At 50.2% G+C, this 23053-nt stretch overlaps 1 protein-coding gene across 1 annotated transcript in view; it reads right to left on the reverse strand.

Annotated features, from left to right (window-relative positions):
- Positions 1–4737: 4737 nt before the first annotated feature.
- The window catches only part of SORD (sorbitol dehydrogenase), a 42071-nt gene continuing 23755 nt past the window's right edge, over positions 4738–23053 (reverse strand). Inside the window, exons 7-9 of the mRNA XM_075897471.1 lie at positions 17489–17664; positions 7765–7886; positions 4738–5623 (exon numbers count right to left, since the gene is read on the reverse strand). Of these exons, the coding sequence (XP_075753586.1) occupies positions 5458–5623; positions 7765–7886; positions 17489–17664 (464 nt within the window). The 3' untranslated portion in view covers positions 4738–5457. The remainder of the gene's footprint in view (positions 5624–7764; positions 7887–17488; positions 17665–23053) is intronic.

The raw sequence follows: 23053 nt of genomic DNA on the forward strand, positions 1-23053 counted from the left end.
TACCACTGTGTATTATATTGGTGAGAGAGCTTCTTCCACCAATACAGTTACTGCTGCTCGGTGGAGGTGCAATAAGTTGATTGTACATAAACATTTCACATTACTTAGGCCTTGCAAGAGAACAAGGGTCACCCTCTATATATAGAGAGATGTAAAACTGACCTCACAAGACAAATTAATGCCGTTTATAATTTGGGAGGCAAAGTGGTTTGGATTTCTTGGGACAACAGGCAGCTGAGTTTCGCAGGACAAGCGGTTTACCTGCCGCTTTGAACCCCGCTCGGTGCCCAGAGCAATGGGGGGGAGGGGAGGGAGTTCCCTGCCACGTTTAGAAGAGTGGTTTGCAATGGAGAACTCTGGGGCTCCCTCCTGCTTTAAACTCACAGCCATGATTTAAAAGGAGGCCACGGTGGCACCTGGTGACTCCCTTCTCCAGCTCCACGTGCCTCCTGGCTACGGGAGGCATTCCCCTCGTTGTGTGAGAACAGGGATGAAATCTCTCTCGCTTTTTCTTTCCCTTTTCTCCGTCCCCAGCCACAAGTGTGCAGGGGACAGCAGGGGAATTCGGGGCAGAACTCGCTGACCACAGCCACCACTGCCACCAATTCCTGTGCCAGGGGCGACACAGGGACACCGGTCACAGCAAGGCCAGGCACAAAAAGGGCACGTGGTTTCTAAGCAGCCGAGGGAGACCAGAGAAGCAAGGTAGAGCTGAGCCCCTGAGAGCCACACACTGGAGACTGCATACTAAAAGCTACACTTTCAGAATGCCTCCAGCCAGCCCATCGACAAGAGGTGGCAAAGAGGCAATTTACCAGAGGCCCAGGTGATTTAAAGGGGCCCGGGGTCCTCTGGCCACCGCAGACCCAGGCCTTTTTACGTGCCCTGAGTCCTGGCACCTGCTGTACATTGCTGTGCGGCTCCACTAGGCTGGTGGTGCACCCTGCTGGAGAGTGCCAGGGCAGGAGGGGCCTCGGGCAGCCACAAGGCGAGTCAGAACAGCAGTCTCCAGCTAGGCTGGGAAGGCAGAGCCAGAGAAGGAGCTGGTGTGGCTGCAGCAGCAATTGCTGCAATGTTGTCACCATGTGAGTGGGCAGGGAGGGGAGAGCCAAGCGGGAAGGGAAGGAGGGAGGTAGGCTGGGAAGAGGAGGTAGCCAAGCTCCAGCACGTAGAGCCAGGCACAGGATAGCAGTGAGTGAGTGCTGAGGGGGCGGAGGAACCGGGCTAGAGAGGGAAAAGAGAGGATGGACGAGCAGAGAGGGGAAGGAGCCAAGCTAGGTACAGGGTGGCTGGGGTGGGGGGGCAGAGAGGGAAGGAGGGTGGGATGGGCACCTCCAAGCAGGTGGAGGATGGGGCTGCGACTGGCCAGGGGGTCCTCTGATGAGGGGTGGTGGTTGGGTTTCTCAGGGGAGTGTGGCATGTGGCTATGTCCACGGGAGGGGACGGGGGCCCATTGAGTGTGCTGTTTTGGGGCCTGGAATTCCTGTCCAGCAGGTCAGCTTACAGCTTTCCCGCCCATTACTGGATTCATTCCCAGTGGTCAGGTGCGGCTTTGCATGGGCAAACAGGGCGTTCCTCTGCTCAGTAACTTTCTGGAATGCTTTTCGCCTAGGTTGGGAAAGCAAAAGAGGATTTCTCTGTTTGCAGATTTTGAGAGATTCTTGCGTAGCTGATTAACAGCTTGGACATTTTAGTTTCTATTCTTAGGAGGGTGGTGAAGCTCTTCATTTCCCTCTGATCTTTACTTTCTTGATTTGGGGATCAACAGAGGGATCCACTTTGAATGAATAGTTATTAATCATTCAAAGACTCTCTCGTCACACCTCTCCTAGCTGCTAAACAGAATGAAGCTAGGCCTGCAAACCCGAGCTGAAATCTGGAAGCTAAGCAAGGCGAAGTGGTATTACAGCGTACTGGCCATGCGCCCTTCTGACTACAAACCGGAAACATGACCAACAGCCTGGGAGTCTAGCTGTGGGAAGATAAGCGTTCTGTAAATTGAGGGCGACATGCCCATCTCCAAGTTGTAGGAAAGGGATAAGTGAAAAAAGGGAACAATCCTGAATTTTGGTTTCTTGAGGACCTTGTTCGGTTTCCTCAAGTCCAGATCCCACCTTTTTGGAGAATCAGAAACTAACAAGAATAAAATCATTTCTCTCTGTGTTAAGAGCGAGCTTCTTCCCTGGCGCCCACATCTGGAGGCGATGTCTCCTCCTGAAGTCACACCGCCTTAGGAATGGGGTCCGTGAATACGGACAGGGAAGGTGGTACGGGTAGGGAAGAGAACTGAATCGTAAGACATGGCTTCCTTCCACAGTGCTGAGAACCCATTTGTCTGATGTTATATTGACCCAAGCACTGCGAAAAAGGGACAGACGATCCCAAAAGGAAGTATAATGTTAGTTTTCGAAGAACTGTCATGGCTGGTATGCTGTCCTCAATTAAAACCTCAAGATGGTTGCTTTGTTGACATAGAGGTCTGGTGAGAACTCATGGCCAACAAAGCTGAAGGCAAATGTCTTAGGGGTTACACTGACACTTACACATGTCTTGGAGTCTAGACTGATGACTGTGACTAACATTTGACTTGCTTTCTCTTTGGTGTAGGAGTAGAACCTCTCCCCTGCCCTCTATGTGTACATAGCACTGTGGATCTTTTCAGACAACAATTTTGACCTGTCAGGAGGAAAGTCCTCCTTCATGCTTCACAGTTCTTTTGGGATCCGCCAGCCCCGATGCCATAAGGAGGACACAAAGCAGTGTCTGAGAAGTCTGTGGCCACCTGACGAGTGATTCTTGTCTAAAGATGACCCTCAGCCTCTCTAGCCACAAATTGATCTGTACATTCCTCTGGCATCTTATCTGCCAACACACATGCATGTCCAGTGAACAAACACATATTCCGGCAAATGGAGTAGCTCTTTCCTGGTGGGGCCATGATAGACGATGGAAATTAGTTCATTGGGTGAGATGCTGCAGGAGATCTAGTGTCTCTAGAACCAGCCCAGAGGGCCCAAGATGAGCAGTTGAATTTCAGCATTTCCTGTGGTGGTAAACACCATGATGCAATGTCCTTAGACAGGCAATGTTCCTGCCTAATGCTGCAGGTCCCTGCCGCTCTCTTGAGTTCAGAGAAGAAATAGAACTTTCTCCAGGGAACCGTAGAGCAGCTTCTGCCACCCAGAGACAAAAGCAGTTCAGGGTCATCTGTGGGGCACAAAAGGTAGGTTGCCCAAGGCCCCCCATTTGAGAGAAATCCCAAAGTGAGTGGCTTTGCAATCAGAGTCACAACAGCCCTTATGTATGGCTTGGCTGCTCCTCCATCTCCATCTATGGAAAGGTAGATGGGCCAACCTGAGTGGTGCTGCATGAAGTTTTAGCTTCTGGAAATATTGTGGCTATCTGCAGGGGATCCAGCAGTGCTGCCAGGCCTGTGAGCTCAGCCAGCCCGCTCACCGTGTCTGTTTCTGGGATGGGATGGGTTGTGTGGAAGCCTGAGTCGGGGAAGATCAGAATGGCTTTGCAGTTGTTCTGAGTACTTACCAAATGTCACCCTACACCACACTAATTACGGATGGACCTCATTTTAATCCAGAGTCGGCTCCAACTCAACCAAAAGCTATTGGGCTGCATGCAGAACTCCTTGTGTGATGCTGTAGGCTGGATTACGCACGATAGACCATAACTGCCCTCCTGGCTATAACAACTATGAATCACTGAAATGCGGTCATGAATTACATCCGATTCTAGCAGGAAATTTAGAATTAAGATTCCACCAGCCTCTGAATTCTGTCTCCTCTGCCCGCTGGCTGGTCACCTATAGGACAGCAACACTTTACTCAGCTCCAGCTGTTATACAGTCCATTGTTCCCTCCTTGATGGACATGCTATTCCCACCTCCAGCTGTATCAATATCTCATGCTTTGCAGTCACCATAGTAGTTGGAGTCCTGACCTTCCTCATGGCCCATGGTCTAGAGATCACAGCATTTTGCAGCATGCCCTTCACAGGCTCCAGTGGGAGAACACTCCTCCTTTCCATCCCAGAGGCAGTTGCACTGTAGCGGTGAGGGACATGCTTTGAGCAGCACTCTGTGTGCCTCAGGACAATGAGGCTAGAGAGAGGTGAGCTGCAGCTGAAGTGCTGAACTAGAGTCGATTGTTTTTACTGGGAAGGGTTTTCTGATGATTTAACAAATGAGATCTCACAGAGGCAGACCAGCATGGCTCGGGCCAGAGCTCCCATTGTTGGCTCAGTTTCCACCTGCATTTCCCAGAACCAAGGCTGCCTGATTTGGGGAACTGACCAGAGGAGATGGCAAAGATAACCCCAGCCGTCAGCCACCACATGCTAGATCCCTGTGTTTAAGGATAAGAAGGCCACAAAGGCTCATCCTAGGAAAAGGGCCAAGACTCTCAGCTAGTCAGTGCTATCAACTAGGCACTTGGACTTGTGGTCTGGTTTAAAATCTCTATCCCTTTTAAAGATCCTTTGGGCAGACAAAATGGAGGCGCTCCCTCAGCAAAATGGCATGCCCAGCTACTGAGACCCTCGCTCACTGGGTGTGGGATGGGACTGCATAGAGTTCCGGCTGGCTCAAGCTTTCCTTAGGAAGGTCCCTGGGATGGGAGGGGTTGAGATGGGATGGGAACATGGTCCCCAAGATGAACAGCCACAAATGCCATCAAGAGCCACCACTAAGTGCTTTGAGAAACACGCAGCAGGCAGAGAGGCAGAGCCATTCCATCAGCATTTATTGTGAAAACTCTTGGGCCACTAGGCAGATTTCTTGTTAACAGAACAAAACCAACAGGAAACACAGAGCAGGAGCTGGAAATAGCACCGAGCTTGTACCCCCAGTACAAACCATTGCTCTGCGCTGCTCGAAGCCAGGTCCAGGAGAGTATTGTTCCAACCTTGAACAAAGGCTCAGACACACCATTCTGCACAACTTGCACTCTCATTCTCAGGAGCTGAGTGCTTCAGCATGTCCAAATCCAGGTTGTGACCTAGGGGATTCGTCAATGCAGATGCAGGTGAAGCCTTCTGTCTGATGCAACGCAGAGAGACCTATGGTTTTCAGAATGTACAGTCCACCAGAGAAGAAGTGAACACTGACAGGTCCTTTCCAGGAGCAAAGTTCTCCTCTCAGATCCTCAGGGAGTGACAGTGTACAGGAGGGAGACTGCGCCCAGATCTCCTGTACAGATCTGAGGGGAGGATTTTGGCCCCAGTTTGGTTCCTAAATAGTGGTTCCTCATTTAAGCCGCGATAGGGCTGTACATATCCTAAGATCATAATCCCTTCTCCTTCAATGCCCAGTCTGCACCACTGTAACTTTCCCCCAAACACTACGTACTACTTAGAAACTTATCACTATAGCTCCCACCTTGCTACAGACCCATTCTTTGTCTTTATGCCAGGCAGTCTAAAGGGAGAGGAGTGCAGTGCCCTGCATCAGGGATTCTGATCATTGGGGTCACACTTCAGCATGACTTTCACCCCCTGGCCCTTCCTGGTTGTCTCAAAGGCCTCTAGTGCTTTTTCCAGAGGGAAGCGATGTGTAACCAAAGGCTTGACGTTCACTCTCCTGGATGCAAGCATAGAAATTGCCATGGGCCACCTGGAAGGGAACAGAAACAGCGAGAGATAAGGATAACCTTCTAGGTCTAGGGAATTTGCATAATGGCACATGAACCTTATAGGCGTGACACCGCATCCCATCCCATTCTTACAACATTCAGAAACAGAAAGTGACAGACAGGTCTGCAGGGGCCTTGATCCTGTGAAGCAGGTGAGAAGTGATTTCTTTAGTGCACAAGTCACTCCTGCTAAGCCATGCAAAAAGCTTCAGGACTCAGCTCTCAATGGAGCCCTCTGCTTGCAGCTCGTTTGCGTCTGTCGTTCTCTCCTTGCTGTGAAACATGTCACAGTCACATTCTGTGTGGAAGCACCAAGCTGGCACTGGCCAAGGGTTCATGCGGGTCTGTGACTAAAGCAAGGGAGCCACTGAGAGCCAATGGCTAGGCGCGCTGTTCAGATGGGATAGCTCCAGCTGGGTAAGTGACAAGCACTGGGAGCTACTGTGTATTCAAATCACAGAAAAATGAAGTTTGAAAAAACTATCAGCGAGGTGCGCTGCTCCTTTACCGTTCTGCCCCCTTGGTTATGCATGTCGGTTACTAGGTACAATGGAGTCCTCTGGCATTTCGGTGGTGTTTTTAGCTCAAGTAGTTCGCTTAAAGTTCAATGTATATGAAGAGTTAATGGGGTATGGCCGCAGAAAACTGCTTCTGCAGGCCACTACTGCCCCCTTTGGTGGTAAGAGGAGTACTGAAATTGGCTTGCACAGGTTCTGTTGTACTGACACAATTCTACTGGCTTACAACTCAAACTCCACCTTGGCAAAAGCTAGATTTAGACAAAGATACGAAGGGATCTAACCTAAACCCAGCTCTGCCAAGCCAGTGAGACCAAGGCCGTAGCCTGCTCCAGGGACAGGGTAAAGCACAGCTCAGTCTCATCTACGCTGACCTATAGCCTATGACCAGAATTCCTTCTCTTTCATGCACAATTGTAACTTGTCCCCTCAAACACTACATACTACGTGTTTCTCCAGCATACACCAGACTGAAAACTGCATAGATGAGGTCTAAATGTGTGTCTCTTTATTCGGCCATTTTTTCAGAATTAAATTGCCAAAAATCACATGCCAGCTCCATGGACAAACTCACAGAGATCAGAGCTGGAAAACTACAGCATAGGCTATGTGCAAACTCACCAAAACAGACTGGATCAAACTTGTTATAGGACACAAACAAGTAGGAGCTTATCGTTACTCCCTAGATCTGCAGGATTGGTTGTTAAATCCAGGTTCATATCCCACAGCTACAAGAAATCTAAGCACACAGGATTTTAAGAGGGTTTGATAATTTTGTAGCCAGTTAGAAGACGCTTGCCTAGCTGCATTAAGGCAGAGATGTCAAACTTCTTCATAACACAGACCATGTTTTAATACGGAGATTGTCTCATGGACACCTCCCACCCAGCCATCATTTCTTCCCACCCCCACTCAACCTCTGGCCCTCAGCTCCCCATCCCCATATCCTCACTTATCCCACCTCCCCACTCCTCCCCCATCTCCCAGTGCCCCCCTCCCGACCCATCCCCAATCCATCCCACCTGCCCATCTACCCCACTCCTCCTCAATCTTCTAGTGCCCAATGCCCCACCCATCCCACATGCCCGCCTCCTCACTGCTCCACTATTGCCCAGCTCCCACTCCTCATGCATTGCCTACTTCCTCATCCATCTCCCAGCCTGCACCTCTCCAACCAACCCCCACCACACCACTTTACTTATCCCTCACTGACTTCCTATCACCTCAGCCCTCATCTATCCTACAGGTCCACTTCCCTACCCATTCTCCAACTCCTTACTTATCTTCTAGCCCCCATCTTCCGAGACATCCCCAATACCTATTCTCTCACCTCGCCTACTGCCTGGCTCCCACCTCCTCACCCATCCTGTGTTGGAGCGGGAGCAGGTTTGCACGGCACACAATTACCAGTTTGTAAATAGTGCACTGTCACTTGGCAAGCCAGCCAGTTTCCAAGATGCATAGTGCAAGGGACATACCATTGTACTGAGAAGGAGAGATCAGAGGGAGAACGTTCCATTCCCCTCTTCCTTACCGAGGAATTAAGTCCTCAGGGGCAATGGAATAATCTGTTGGCATGCCAGTGCACTCGGTCCAATACTCACGTATTGCAGTAGCGAAATATCCCCTTGATATCCACCTCCCGCACAGCAGCATTCACGATGGGAATGTGGACCATCTCCGGCCCCAGGCCCACTAGAACCAGAGTCCCGCCAGAGCGTGTGGCCTGAGGAGGAACAACAGAAACAAAATAAATCTAAATGCTGCCTGCCCAAGGAAGCCAACAAGTTCCTGTGTAGATAGCAAAAACAGTCACTACTGTAGGTCATCTTAGCAGGCTACAAAAGAAGTTGATACCCTAAAGCAGTGATTCTCAAACTCCCCCTCTTTGTGTATCAGGCTCCCCCTCTTTGTACCCAAAGTTGTTTCTCCCTGCCCCAAAGTGCACGTACTACCATCCATCTCTGAGGGCAGAGTGGAGAGCAGAAGCTGCTTGCCAGGTGTCCAGCTCTGAAGGCAGCACTGGGCCAGCAGCAGCTGCTTGCTGGGGGCCCAGCTGTAAAGGTAGCACTGTGCCAGTAGCAGCATAGAACTGAGGGTGGCAATGTGAAGTGTTATTTGTTAGTATCACTTTTCACAGCAGACCCACTGCCACCCTTACTTCTGTGCTGCTGCTGCTACCCCCTGGCTGACAGCCGGAGTCCTGCTGTCTCCGGATAAGGGACGGGGCTGCCGCCCGGTGAGGAATGGCTGAGGGGGAAGAAAGCTTGAACCTCAGAGGCAGGACTCCAGCTGTCCCATTTATCTCTGCCTCCTGGATGTGTACAGGTCCTTCTGCATAAGTCAGGCCACCAGGGGCTGACAGCCAGAGCTCTTTAAAAAAAGAAAAAAGCAAATAGCTTGCATCTCCCAACTCCCTTGGCACACTACCATGCCTCCCTTAGGCATCCTGCCCTGCAGCTCAAGACCCCTGCCTGTATGTACAGGCTTGTACTTGGGGCAGCTGGCCCATCCTGCAGCTCACACTGCTGGAGCTACATTCTGTCTTTAGCACACTAGCTTGACAGCTCACACAAGCATGCCTCCTTGAGACAGGTGGTGCACTCCTAGCGCCAAGTGTAGACGTACCCATCGGTACTTCTGACATTTCTGCCAGTTTCAAATGAAACCACCCAAATCCTCTTTCGCTTCCTCCTGTCCATGGAGGTGTCCCATTCTCCTACCTGTGGGGGCTCCTCTACCACTCTTTGGCCACACACAAGGAGGGGACAGAGTAGGCAGCACAGAGGGAGCTCCATAGTCTGCTGTGGAGAAACACACTGCTCCCCCTTAAGCCCTGCAGAGCTTGCCAGGAAAAGCCAATACACTGTGTGGAGCTGGATTATTTTTTCTACTGAGCTCCATGAAGGGATCCTGAGGTTATCATGGACCTCTACATAACACTGTCAACTGCTCTGTAGCACACACCACTTACTGATGTTCTCAGCAGGCCTTCAAGAACCCAGCCCATGGCACCTGACTCAAGAAAAGATCAATCTGGCATCAAGGCTGAGATTAAAAAATTTTCTGAAGAAAACCTTGCTTAGTCATAGGTGTTGTTATCTGCACAGGAGTACGTGACTGCTCACAGGTTCCACAGTGCTCCAAATCGTACCAAGGAGGAGCTGCAGAGCACAGAAATAGATACGTGCATCCTCATCAAGGAGCTGGCTCATACCAGGGACCCTGCCTCCCTGTAACGAAGGACGTCAGCTCTTTGATACTGCGCTGGCTGCCAGAGATCTACAAACTCCTCCTAGCTCCAGGATTCTGATGATGCTGAAAATCTAGACAGTAATTTTCAAATGCCTGAAGTCTCCTTAGGCCACGAGTTCAGAGCAGTCACAGCGACAGTATAGTAATTCCATGAGATGGAATGGAGAGGACTAGAGCAGCACAAGGAGGAATCCACGTGCAGATCTCTAGCTGCCTGGCAGATGATCAGCCACCTCTGCAGAATCACTATGCTCTAACAACGCCCCCCTCCCAAAGTGTGGGGGGGGGGGAGAAAAGTGATACTATTCCCATTGGAGAGTCCCAGGAAAAGAGGATGTGGCCATACCAGAGTGGGAACCTGTGCTCAGTCTCAAAGATGACACTGGGTCATGCTCACCCATGACACAACATGCAAAAGACCCCAAAATCCCACTGCTTGCAAATGCAGCTCAGTTGTTTCTAGGCTGCAGAGCTGGAGACATTGGGGCTCTGCCATATGACCGCGGTGATCTGCTATTCTCACGGGCTCAAGGAGCCTGCTCCCCTTTACAGCCCATGCAACTGCAGTGCCTGACACTATATGACCAGAAAGCAGGTCTGTCGTAGCAGGAGGTGTCGCAGCTGCTGTAGCAGGGGAATTTCTGCCTCCCTGAGCTGTGGCTAGGGCACAGCTGCTCAGCAGTGCTCCTAACACTGAAGCCTTGTCTATATTTATCCAGAGATCGATGCTCTGGAGATTGATCTTCCGGGATTTGATTTAGCGGGTCTAGGAAGGACCTGCTAAATGAAACGCTGATGGCACCTCTGGCCACCCCGGGACTCCACAGGGTTTCAAGGAGTAGGAGAGGTCGAAGGGAGCTGCCAGAGAAATTTGATTTGAGGTACGCTGAATCCAGCTACACTATTCTGGTAGCTGCAGTTGCGTATCTTAAATTGAATTTTCCCCCCCAGAGTAGACCTGGCCTGAGCTGGGCTACAAGACACAATCGAGTCCTAAGGGTATTGTTGATGTTGCATAAGACAGGCCTCAGTATTTCCCTGATGTGAAATTCCCCACCAGGGCACTGTGAGTCTGTTGCTCTTGGGGGTGGGCCTTTCAGCATGCCAGCAAAGGTTTGGCTGGGTTCACCTGCAGTGCTTCCAATACAGGAGTTATCACTGCTTGTTTCAGAATCTCAATACTGCTGGGCACAACTTCCTCCAGGCTCCATTCACCCCTGTTAGTCACAGAAAACTTAGGCAAATAGATCTTTGACTTAGCAAACACACAACACTGATTGCAACAATCAATGGGGTCATGTAAACAGTGTTAATGTTTTCTCCAGTATAGGCATAGCCCATTCATATTACATCAGAGGCAGAACCCATGAGATCAGCGAGTCAGGACAGCATGGGTCAAACTTTGATCCTCACCTATAAGAAAAAAATGTTTATAGGAAGTTTCTGTGAGCTTGGAAAGCTCTCTCCTAGCCCAGGCCTTGAGGCATATCCTAGCCCTCGTCCAGAGGCAGGTGAGATACAGCCTGCGAACCACATTTGGCCTGCCAAGCCACTAGATCCATCCTGCAGGGCACCCCCTGGGACCTTCTGGCACAGAGCAGCTTCATGCTGCTTTAAGCGGCTGGCTGCTCCCTGTAATTCTCTGCTCTGGGCAGCAGGGGGAGGAGGAGGCTTCATGTACTGTCCCTGCTCCAAGCAAAATCTCTTAGCTCCTATCCGCCGAAAACGCAGAGCAGAGCGCCACAGGAAACAGCCAGGCGTTTTGAGAAGCCTGGGACAACTGCAACCAGGGAGCCTGCCTTGCGGTCCTGCAGGGCTGCTGTCCAGGAGCTGCCTAAGTAACGGTATGTCTACACTACAAAGTTTGAACTAACGGACGTTAGTTTGAACTAACTTTCATAGGCGCTACACTAGCACTCCGTTAGTTCGAATTTAATTCGAACTAACGGAGCGCTTAGTTCGAACTAGGTAATCCTCATTCCACGAGGATTAAGCCTAGTTCGAACTTACTAGTTCGAATTAAGGGCTGTGTAGACCCTTAATTCGAACTAGTGGGAGGCTAGCCCTCCCCAGGTTTCCCTGGTGGCCACTCTGGCCAACACCAGGGAAACTCGTCTGCCCCCCTCCCGGCCCCCTTAAAGGGGCACGGGCTGGCTACGGTGCCCGTGCCAGGTGCAAGCCTGCCAGCACCCAGCTAGCAGACCCTGCACCTGGCACGGCTCGAGCCACCCACCCGATGCCCCCCAGCCCTCCCCCTCTTCCCGGGACCAGGCTGGTGGCTCCCGGGAGCTTGCCCGGGACTGCAAGAGGCGGGCACCCTCCTGGGCTAGTGCGGACATCGTGGACCTCGTCCACGACCTCCGCACTAGGCACAGGAAGGTGGCCGGCTAGGGCAGGAGAGCTGCCAGCCTGGCCACCCAGGAGCAGGTGTGCATGAAAATCAAGGGGGTCCACTGAGACCCCCGACCCTGAGCCCTGAGCTTACAATGGCCCTCCTGGGTCAGACCAAATGTCCATCTAGCCCAGTAGCCTGTCTGCCGACAGCGGCCAACCCTAGGGACCCTGGAGAGGATGGACCGAAGACAGTGACCAAGCCTTCCACAAACCTTGGGCAGGGACACCACTCCTACCCCCTGGCTAATAGCACTCCATGGACCCAACCTCCATGACTTGATCTCACTTCCCTTTAAACTCTGTTCTAGTTCTAGCCTTCACAGCCTCCTGCAGCAAGGAGTTCCACAGGTTGACTCTTTGCTTTGTGAAGAACAACTTTCTGTTACTAGTTTGAAGCCTGCTACCCATTCCTTTCCTTTGGTGTCCTCTAGTCCTTCTTTATGGGAACTAATGAAGAACTTTTCTTGATGCACCCTCTCCACCCAACTCCTGCTTTTAGAGACCTCTATCCTGTCCCCCCTCCGTCTCCTCTTTTCTAAGCTGAGAAGTCCCAGTCTCTTTAGCCTCTCTTCATATGGGACCTGTTCCCAACCCCTGATCATTGTAGTTGCCCTCCCCTCTCCCAGCCTCTCTCTTCCCCTCTCCCACCTTCCTGTATTTTGTACATCAGGAAGGGGGGCTAGGCAAGGGTAAGTGGAAGGAGGTGAGGGAGGAATGGGTTACGAGCCCCCGATGGGGAGGACTGGGCTGGCTCTGCGGGCTTCTGGGGGTGGAAGCTCTCCTGCAGCCCCCCAATTGCTCCCTCTCCCCAGATGGCAGCCTGCGGCAAGTGCAGCCGGGCTGATGGCCGAGTGCTGTGATGTGCCCAGTGTGGGTAGTCTGGGCACTCCAAGCCAGGACTGCTTTGCAAGCGGGGCACCCCTGAGAACTGTCTGTCCGGGGTGGGGGCTGGGACCCTTTAAGTGCAGCCCTCGGCTAGCCTGAGACAGCATCTCCACGCTCTAAGTCCTCCTCTGATGCCCTGCCGGCACTGCTTCCGTCCATCCTTAACCCCGGTTCAGGGTCCACTGAATGTGGACATGCTAGTTCGAATTAGCAAAACGCTAATTCAAACTAGTTTTTTAGTGTAGATCCGTTAGTTCGAATTAGCTTAGTTCGAATTAACTAATTAGAACTAAGTTAGTTCGAATTAACGTTGTAGTGTAGACGTACCCTAAGTGCCTCCCGGCCAGAGCCTGCCTCTGTCACTTCTTCTCCCCCCCCAACTCCTTGCCCCAAGCCACAACCCCCGCCTGCCTCAGGTCACACCCAAATCCTCTGCGTCACCCCACCCCAAGTCACAACTCCCTGCACCTCCCTCCTTTCAGCCTCCCCCAGGCCAGAATCCTCTCCTGCACCCCAATCCCCTGACCCAGATCACAATCCCCTCCTTCACCCAAATTCCCTCTCAGACCCCATGCCCTCTCCTGCACTCCAGACCCATACCCCATACTCCCTTCTGGACCCAGCCTCCATCCCAGACCTCGCACTCCCTCAATAGGAAAGTGCCTAAAGGCTCAATTACAGAGAATGCCTTGGGTGTTGGATTGGTCTTTAGCACTGTACAGACTGACATTTAATGTTCAGATATTGCTGGGACATGACTGCCCGTGATGAAAAGCTCCAACACCATCCCTCAGCAGCTCTGTAGGGAAGGGAAAGTGGCAGTTCTCAATCCCTTACTAGCACATTTACTTTCCGACACCCATTTAGCACCCCACAATGGAAGTTCTTTTTATGTCATGTTCATCACCCAGCTAAACAGCAGAGAACATTACACCCTCTGCTTCCTCTATGGACAAAATCTGCTGCACTGCCAGTGAGAAGCAACAGTTGGCACATTCCACCAATGTTCCCGCTCACTTTTTCCATCCACGTGCAGAATACATTTTGTTCTGTGCACCAAGGCATGTGTAAATGTGCACCACCAGCTGTGAGGCTCTGCTCACTCTTTCCTGGGTGGCAGCCTAAGTGCACAGCTTACAGGAAACACTGGATTCCACCTACCTATTCAGATTGGGCCAGAGGAAATGGCATGGAAACAGAATCATAGAACAACAGAAATGTAGGACTGGAAGGGTCCTCAAGAAGTCATCCTCCTGCACTTAGGCAGGACCAAGGAAACTGAGACCAGCCCTGGGAGGTAGATGTCTTACTGGTTCTTAAAAACTTCCAAAGACATAAATTCTACCAACTCCCTTGGAAGCCTGTTCCAGAGTTTAACTACCCTTAGAGTTGGAAAATGTTTCCTAATATCTAACCTGCTGTGACGGCGTGTTCTGGTTTTCCCGTCTCCTGCACCCCTGTAGTGGCACGGACAGACTCCACCAGCCAGTAGAATAGAGGGAGTTTATTGCTTCTCCAGGATGCAGCACAGCACAGATGTAATCTGGTTACAGGGCAGGCCTAGGATGCCTCAGCCCTCCTTGAGATGGGGGAGCCTGGGCCCCTAAATCCCAGCCCGTGGCCTAGGCTGCTTCCTCCATGATACCAGCCAGAAACCTAACTAACTACCTTCCAGCCCTGCCCCCAGCCAGGGCTCCATTCCCCTTCTTCCCATTGTTCCGCTCCCTGGGAGATACTGGTCAGACAGGTTCGAAGCCCCCTTGCATAATGACTCATCCCCTGCCCTGCTGAGCCGTGCTGCAGACAGCAGCCAGTGGAGGTCACTCACAACCCACTGCCCAGCATAGCAACCAGCAAGATACCCCCCACTACGTCACACCTGCCTTCAGTGGACATGGAGAACAAATTAACTCATTTCTCTTTATAACTGCCCTCAACATACCTGAAGACAATTATCAGCTCCCTCCTCAGTCTTGTTTGCTCAAGACTAAACATGCCCAGTTTTTATAATTTTTCCTCATACATTCAGTTTGATAAATGTTTTATCATTTTTGTTGCTGTCCTCTGGACTTTCGCCCATTTGTCTGCATATTTCCTAAAGTGCAGCACGCAGAATCGAACACAATATTTCAGCTGAAGCCTCATCAGTGCCAAACAGAGCAGGACAGATCCCTCCTGAGTCTTATGTATGACACTCATGTCAATACACCCCAGAATGACAGTCTTCTTCATAATTTCTTCACTTTCCCAGCTCATATTCAATTTGTGATCCATGCTAACCCCCAGCTTCTTTTTAGTGGTTCAACTGCCTAGCCAATCATTCCCTATTTTGTTGTTGTGCATTTGATTTTTCCTTTTTATATGGAAGACTTTGCCTTTATTGCATTTCCTCCCCTTGATTTCAGACCAATTCTCCAACTTATTGTTTTGAATTCTAATCCTGTTCTTCAAAGTACTTGCAACCCATCCCAGCTAGGTGTCATCCATACATTTTATAAACTTTCTTTCTGCTCCCTTATTCAAGTCGTTAAGGAAAATATTGATGAGTATCAGACCCAGGACAAACCTCTCAGTTAGACTGCGAACAATAACTACTTACTGAGTACAGTCTTTCAACCAATTGTGCACCCACCAGTATAGTCATTTCACCTAGACCATGTTTCCCCAATTTGGCGATGAGACTGTCATGTGGGACAGTATCAAAACCTTATTAAAATCAAGATACATCTGGCCTAATGTTTCCCTGTAGCCACGAGGTGAGTAATCCTGTTGAAGGAGGAAATTAGGTTGGTTAGGCATGAACCGTTCTTGACAAATCCACACTGGCTATTCCTTATAACTAGAAGACCTCTGGTCAGTGATCAGTCCCAAAAACAGAGGTACAAACACTAGCCTTGCTGTGGCACGCTCACAGAAAACAGTGAGAATCCTGCATAAAGACTGAGGAGAAGATGGGACCAGTGCCTGGGAAACTAGAGACCGAAGAGGCCCATTGAAGCAGGGTTGATCCCTAGAATACCTTACCCTGTGTTCTGTGGGAACCATTCCACAGCCTAGCAGAATGCACAGTGTGGAATACAGCCCTGTCACTCAGCCTGCATTTTCACTTATTTGACTCCATTCCAGTACTCCTTGTTTTCCTATAACTAGCCTTCATACAGTGCTGCTAGCAGAGGTGAAAGGGAGCCAATGCGGTGCAGCGGTAAGAACTGGCCCCCAGTGCCAGCCTGCGCATGGCCAACTGTTGTAGGGCGCTTTGCTCTCCCTTTTTCCCAGCGGCAAAAGGGGCAGCGATGTTAAAGTGCTATTATGGCAGTGCTGCAGGACTCTACCAGCATGGCTGCTGATGGGGAATGGGGGGGACAAAAGGAACAGCTGCTGTAGGGCCCAGCAATTTAAACCGGGCCTGGGGCTCCCAGAAATCACCACCAGAACTCCAAGGTTCCCAGCTTCCACTACTGCAGCCCCAGAGCTCCCAGCTGCCAGCCATGAAGGACTGGCTGGGAAGAGTGTGCTCCCACCCCTTCTGGGGGCCCAGACCCAACCCCCATTACTAAGGACACCAGGATCAGTACAGGGCTCATTGGTAAGTCCCAGACTCTACTGTCACCCCTGGCTCTTAGGGTACAAATCATGTAGCAAATTGCCTAGAAAAGCTCACAAAGCAAACGAGGTATACAAACACAAGCCTAGGGAGAGTGTGCAGAGTGGAGAACAAGGCACTCTTGGGGGAGGTGGGCCTCATGATGAGCTCTGAGGTGAGAGAGAAAGAAGGTGCTTGGTGGACAAGAGCTGGGAGACAGTTCCAGGCTGTGGCGGAGTGAAGGCAAGTCATGAGTGGGAGAAGACTCGGGGAGCAGTGAGGTGATGCTCTTGTGAAGAGGGGACACTTGACAGACTGGGGGATGCTAACAGATAAGGGAGTGAGGAGATGCTCTACAAGTCAGTAAGCACCGTATCCTGCAGTGCTGCCAATCACCATTACCCACAGACGACCACAGCCTACCCCAAATGGGACCCAACACGACACATTCCCTTGGGCTGACGCAGCCCTCTCTTGCACACAGCGTGCTTCTGACTCATTGTTTGCCTTCCCCAAGGTGAGGTTTCAAGGGAAGGGGAGCTACCCATCTCAATCAATAGCCAACATTGACATCTACAAACAGAGGAGGGAAAGGAGCAGGGAGAGAACACAGTACTTAAAAATTCACCAACCTCTCCAAGACACAGTGTGGAACATTGCAGTGAGCCAGAGACAATCCCTGGAAATAAAACTCAGGCCCTACGAGTCAGAGTGTAGTCTGGGGCCCAACTAGGGATGTCCTAAAAGGATCCAATTTGGGAAGAGCGTAGTTACCTCATAGCACGGAACTCAACTCTCCTGAGGGACACCAGAGCAATATTCTGCCCTGAGACAAACACAAGTCCCATTGAAGTAAGAGGAAAGAAAATGTACAAATGGTGTCTTAGGGTCGAATTTGTCCTACTGCTAACTCTGCTTAAAGGTGGCACAGAGGTCTGACAACTCCACGGCTCTGACACAGATCCACCACAAGATAAACTCATCCAAGTGGCCTATGGGGGATGCAGCCCACCATCTACATGGACAAGCTGGACAAAAACCTGAAATCTCCATTGTCATGCATGGGCCTACTAGCAGGGGAGTCTGGCCAATTCAGTGGTTCTCTCACATAGTTTCACCTCTCTTTTTATTTTTAGTCATGCCAGTGATCAAGATAAAAGGAGAGAAGCAGACGCTGGCTCTGATCTTGGATAGAGGAAGGAGGAACTCACGTAAATGCCACTTTGGATGCTGGCTTCTGCGCCGGAGCACTCCACGGTTATGTCAGGCATGCAGTTAAGCAAACCTTGCACCACGCAGGCCACATCCTTTGGGGTCTCTTTCTTTATCTGAATAGGGAAATCTGCCCCAATCTCTTTGGCTTTTTCCAGGCGGGATGCAGATAAATCTGGGGAAGGAAAAAATAAATCAGAGAACTGAAGGTGGCTGACAAACGTCATGCTAGAAAAGAGGTCACACAGAGGGTCCCTGCAGCAGCATGCCCGGTGGACACACACATAGGATACACACAATGCAGGCACGCTGGGTGGAGAACTTAAGAACTACCCCTTGAGAGCTACCATTCTGATCAGGATATGGAACAAAGGGGCAGCTGCAGACACCTGCCAACCAGGGGGTTCTCTACGGATGTAACAGTATCACCTTAAACTTAAAGAACAACCAAATCAAGCTCTGAAGCTGAGGGAGGCTCGTTATTCATTTTGCACAAGGCTCTGGTGCAATCCCGCAAGGGACTCTGGGTACATACTTGGCAGAGGGCGGTATGGCAGCTGGAGGAGCTGCCAGCATTTTGCTCCTTTCCCCCGCCCCTCTCAAAGGAGAAAGCAGAACTCCTATCCTATGGACCTCTGTCTCTGTACACAGGGCTGGGGGGTAGCAGGGAAAGCAGGACTATCTGCCCTGTCCCCCAGCCCTGTACACCGAGACAGAAATCCATGGAGAAACTGAGGGCAAGACTGGGAATTCAGCTCCTTTTCCTGCTGCCCCTCCCAGCAGGGAAAAGAGCAGAGCTTCCAGGTCCCCACCCCTCCACAGAGTTGCTCCGTCTAGGGGTACAGGGCTGGGGAGGGGCAGGGTTGGCAGTTCTGCTCCTTTTCCCATTGGGAGGGGCAGCAAGGAAAGGCGCAAAATGCCAGCAGCTCCTCCAGCTGTGGTACTACTCCCAGCCCCGCCCCCCAGATCCCAGCCCTGCACACAGAGACGCGCCAGCTCAGTGGAGAGGCTGGGGCTGGCTGGCAGGGAGTCTTTCCAGTACATTGTATCAGCTAAACATAACTTGCTGGCACGGTGTACTGGGCTGGACTGACCTGCTTGCACCAGTGGTGCCAGGTGCGGTACAACTGTGCATAAAAGAGACGGTTCCGGCTCCAAAATCTTACAATCAACATACAAGACGAGAGAGTTGGCAGATGGCAGAGCACTACACACTGTATGAAGAAGTACTTTGTTTGGCTTTTATACTGCTGCTGATTAATTTCATTGGAGACCCTTCGTTCTTGTGTTACGTGAAGGGGTAAAGAATTCCGTATTCCCTTTCTCTAGACCACCATGATTTTATAGATCTGTCAGACTCATAGAACTGGAAGGGACCTCGAGAGGTCATCAAGCCAGTCCTCTGCCCTCACGGCAGGACCAAGCACTGTCTAGATCATCCCTGAGAGATGTTTGTCTACCCTGTTCTTAATATCTCCAGCGATGGAGATTCCACAACCCTCCTAGGCAATTTATTTCAAGGTGCTTAACCAGGCTGCTTAACCACCCTGGCAGTAGGACATTTTTCCTAATGTCCAACCTAAGCCTCCCTTTCTGTCATATCTCCCCATTAGCCATCTTAGCTGAACAGTCCTCAGTCTTTTTAATCTGCCTTCGTACAGAAGCGATTCCATACCCCTAATCGTTTTTGGTAACATTGCTGTACAGTACTTTTCCTTATTTTAATAACTCCTTTAATTTCATCCAATACATTAATAAGCAAAACTAATCTGGGTCGGCTAATACTGCATTGTATGGATCTGTGTAATTTATTCTCATTTTCAGCTATTTTTGCCTTGCTACGGACATGAGACACAAATATTTCTGCAAACAGAGCAGTTTGAAATGTGCTGTGCAAATAAAGAATTTTACAGGCAAACCCTTTAAAAGTACGACTAAACCAACATACTTCACAGGGAAGTCCAGTAAAACATGTCTGAGCACACAATGGTTGGAAAGGCGTTCCTCCTAATGCCAACATAGAAAGTGTTTTCCTTAGGAGAGCCAGTCTCCTAAAGTTCAAAGAAGGGTGACCTCGCTCCTCACCACATGTAATATGGGAAACATTCAAACAAGGCTGCCCCTTAGTGGACACTTCTAAGAGCTTTTTGCTGCCTGAATGACAGCATCTGTGATGCAGGTGGCTTGGGGAAGACCAAACGTCAAGGGACCATTACAGAGGTCTCAGTGATAACTTCATCATCTGAAGGAACATAATGAATGACCAATCAACATTTGTCACATTACACACAGACCTTATTTCTATAGTACCTCAAGGATGCCAAAGCATTCTGAAAATTATATGGTGAGCAATTAGTGCATCACGCAAAGACAGTACCTCTGGGGGCAAGGGAATGCAGCAGTTGATCAGCAGAGCACCGCAAAATAAAATAATTCAGATCAGAAAGAATACTATTCCAAGTGAACTGGCAAGAGGATTTAGAGAGGAGAAGGCAATTACCTGGCTTGGAATTTGGCATCAACTCCAAGGTTAGCACTACTGATCTTGAAGAACAAGTCTTTAACAAAGAGCACGTGGAACATCAGTTTTATGCCTCAGTCTGAAGACTGAAAAATGGTTTCCAACCTCTTGTAATAGGGATGTTACATTTTGATTATTTAGCAATTTGCATCAACTATTCGATTAGTGGATAAAGCCGCCTCCACCTTTGAAGTGTAGCAACAGCCCCAGGGCTGTTGCTACACTTCAAAGGCAAAAGCACCGCAGGGAGCATGGGGCCAGCGGGGGACTGCTTGAGTCCCCAGCTGAACCTGGGCTCCCTGTGGTGCTGCTGCTTTGAAAATCTGCATGCAACCTGGGGACTTCCCAGGTGGCCCCGGGCTGCACGCGGTGTTTCAAAGCGGCAGCACACTGCGTGGAACCCGGAATCTGGCCCCGGGCTCCATGTGGCGCTGTCGCTTTGAAGCGCCTCCTCTGCTTCCCCACCTTGCTACCTCTTTCTGATAGAGACAGCAAGGGGAGGAACAACTAGTCAGCTACCATGCCGACTATCCAATAAGCATTTGCTTATCAGATATTCAACTACTCGACTAGTCGTTCACATCCCTTTCTTGTAACTGTTGTTCTTCAAGGTATGTTGCTCATGTCCATTCCGACAGGTGTGTGTGCAGCCCCCTGGAATGGCTCCACCAGGGCAGAGCATATAAAACACTGCCAACCACTAGCCCTCTTGTTCCTTCTTGCTGGAACAGTCCAACAAAGGGGAGGTAAGTGGGATTTGGAATGGACATGAGCAACACACCTGGAAGAACAGTTCCGATAGGTTACCGTTTTTTCTTCTTCAGGTGATTGCTCATATGCATTCTAACAGGTGTCTTACTAGCAGTTCCCTTGGAGGAGGGGTCAGAACTCAACCATAGCTGTGTGAAGGACCATCCTGCTGAGGCCTCCTCATTCCTTGCTCGCTGTGTGATGGCATAATGGAACATGAAAGTATGCACAGACACCCACATTGCTGCCTTAGATATGTCCAGTGTAGGAACATTCACAAGAAACACAGCCAAAGAAGCCTGTGCTCTCGCAGAGTGTGCCATCCGCGGCGGTGGTAGAACCTTCGCCATGTCATAGCATGCCCTTATGCAGGCTGTGATCCAATGGGAGAAGGTGTCAAGTATCAGAGGGGTAGCCATGTTAGTCTGGATCTGCAAAAGCGACAAAGAGTCCTGTGGCACCTTATAGACTAACAGATGTATTGGAGCATAAGCTTTCTTGGGCAAAGACCCACTTCGTCAGATGCAACCCACTTGCATCTGACAACGTGGGTCTTTGCCCACAAAAGCTTATGCTTCAATACATCTGTTAGACTATAAGGTGCTACAGGACTCTTTGTCAGAGAAGATGGGAAGTCCTCATGCTCTCAGCAAATGCAATAAAAAGTGGTGATTTGTGAAACCACTTTGTGCGTTTGAAGTAAAAGGCATCCTTCATGTCAATACCATCCCCCTAGATCCAGGAAGAAAATAATGATGGTTAACAAGACCACATGGAAATGCATTTTCTTGACAAATGCGTTGAGGTTTCTCAGGTTGAAAATGGATGAGTCCCCCCTTCACTTTGGGCAACCAGATTGTGTTTGTGAGCTTAAACACAAAAAGGAAGCTTACAAGAAGTGGAAACTTGGACTGATGACTAGGGAGGAGTATAAATATATTGCTCGAGAATGCAGGGGAGTTACCAGGAAGGCAAAAGCGAAATTGGAATTGCAGCTGGCAAGGGATGTGAAGGGTAAGAAGAAAGGTTTCTATAGGCATGTTAGCAATAAGAGGGTGATCAGAGAGGGTGTGGGGCCCTTACTGGATGAGAGAGGTAACCTAGTGACAGATGATGTGGGAAAAGCTGAAGTACTCAATGCTTTCTTTGCCTCTGTCTTCATGGACAAGGTCAGCTCCCAGGCAAATGCACTAGGCAATGCAGTATGGGAAGAAGGTGGACAGCCCCTGGTGGGGAAAGAACAGATTAGGAACTATTTAGAAAAGCTAAATGTACATAAATCCATGGGCCCAGATTTAATGCATCCGAGGGTACTGAGGGAGTTGGCAAATGTCATTGCAGAGCCTTTGGCCATTATCTTTGAAAAGTTGTGGAGATCGGGAGAGATCCCGGATGATTGGAAAAAGGCAAATGGAGTGCCCATCTTCAAAAAAGGGAAGGACAATCCAGGGAACTACAGACCGGTCAGCCTTATCTCAGTCCCCGGAAAAATCATGGAGGGGATCCTTAAGGAATCCATTTTGAAGCACTTGGAAGAGGGGAAAGTGATCAGGAATTGTCAACATGGATTCATGAAGTGCAAGTCGTGCCTGACCAATCTGATTAGTTTCTATGATGAGTTAACTGGCTCTGTGGATATGGGGAAGTCAGTGGATGTGATATACCTTGACTTTAGCAAGGCTTTTGATACAGTCTCCCACAATATTCTTGCCAGCAAGTTAAGGGAGTATGGATTGGATAAATGGACTGTAAGATGGATAGAAAGCTGGCTAGACCGTCGGGCCCAATGGGTAGTGATCAATGGCTCGATCTCAGGTTGGCGGAGTGCCCCAAGGATCAGTTCTTGGACCAGTTTTGTTCAACATCTTCATTAATGATCTGGATGAGGGGATAGATTGCACCCTCAGCAAGTTTGCAGATGACAGTAAGCTAGGGGGAGAGGTAGATATGCTGGAGGGCAGGGATAGGGTCCAGAGTGACCTGGACAGATTAGAGGATTGGGCCAATAGAAATCTGAAGAGGTTCAACAAGGACAAGTGCAGAGTCCTGCACTTGGGACAGAAGAATCCCAAACATTATTTCAGGCTGGGGACTGAATGGCCTTTGTTTGGCTCTGGTGAGGCCACATCTGGAATAGCGTGTCCAGTTCTGGGCCCCCGACTGAAAGGATGTGGATGCATTGGAGAGGGTCCAGCGGAGGGTGACCAAAATGATTAGAGGGCTGGAGCGCATGACCGATGAGGAGAGACTGAGGGATTTGGGTTTGTTTAGACTGCAGAAGAGAAGAGTGAGG

The sequence above is a fragment of the Pelodiscus sinensis genome, chromosome 14, assembly GCF_049634645.1.
Source record: "Pelodiscus sinensis isolate JC-2024 chromosome 14, ASM4963464v1, whole genome shotgun sequence".
NCBI lineage: Eukaryota > Metazoa > Chordata > Testudines > Trionychidae > Pelodiscus > Pelodiscus sinensis.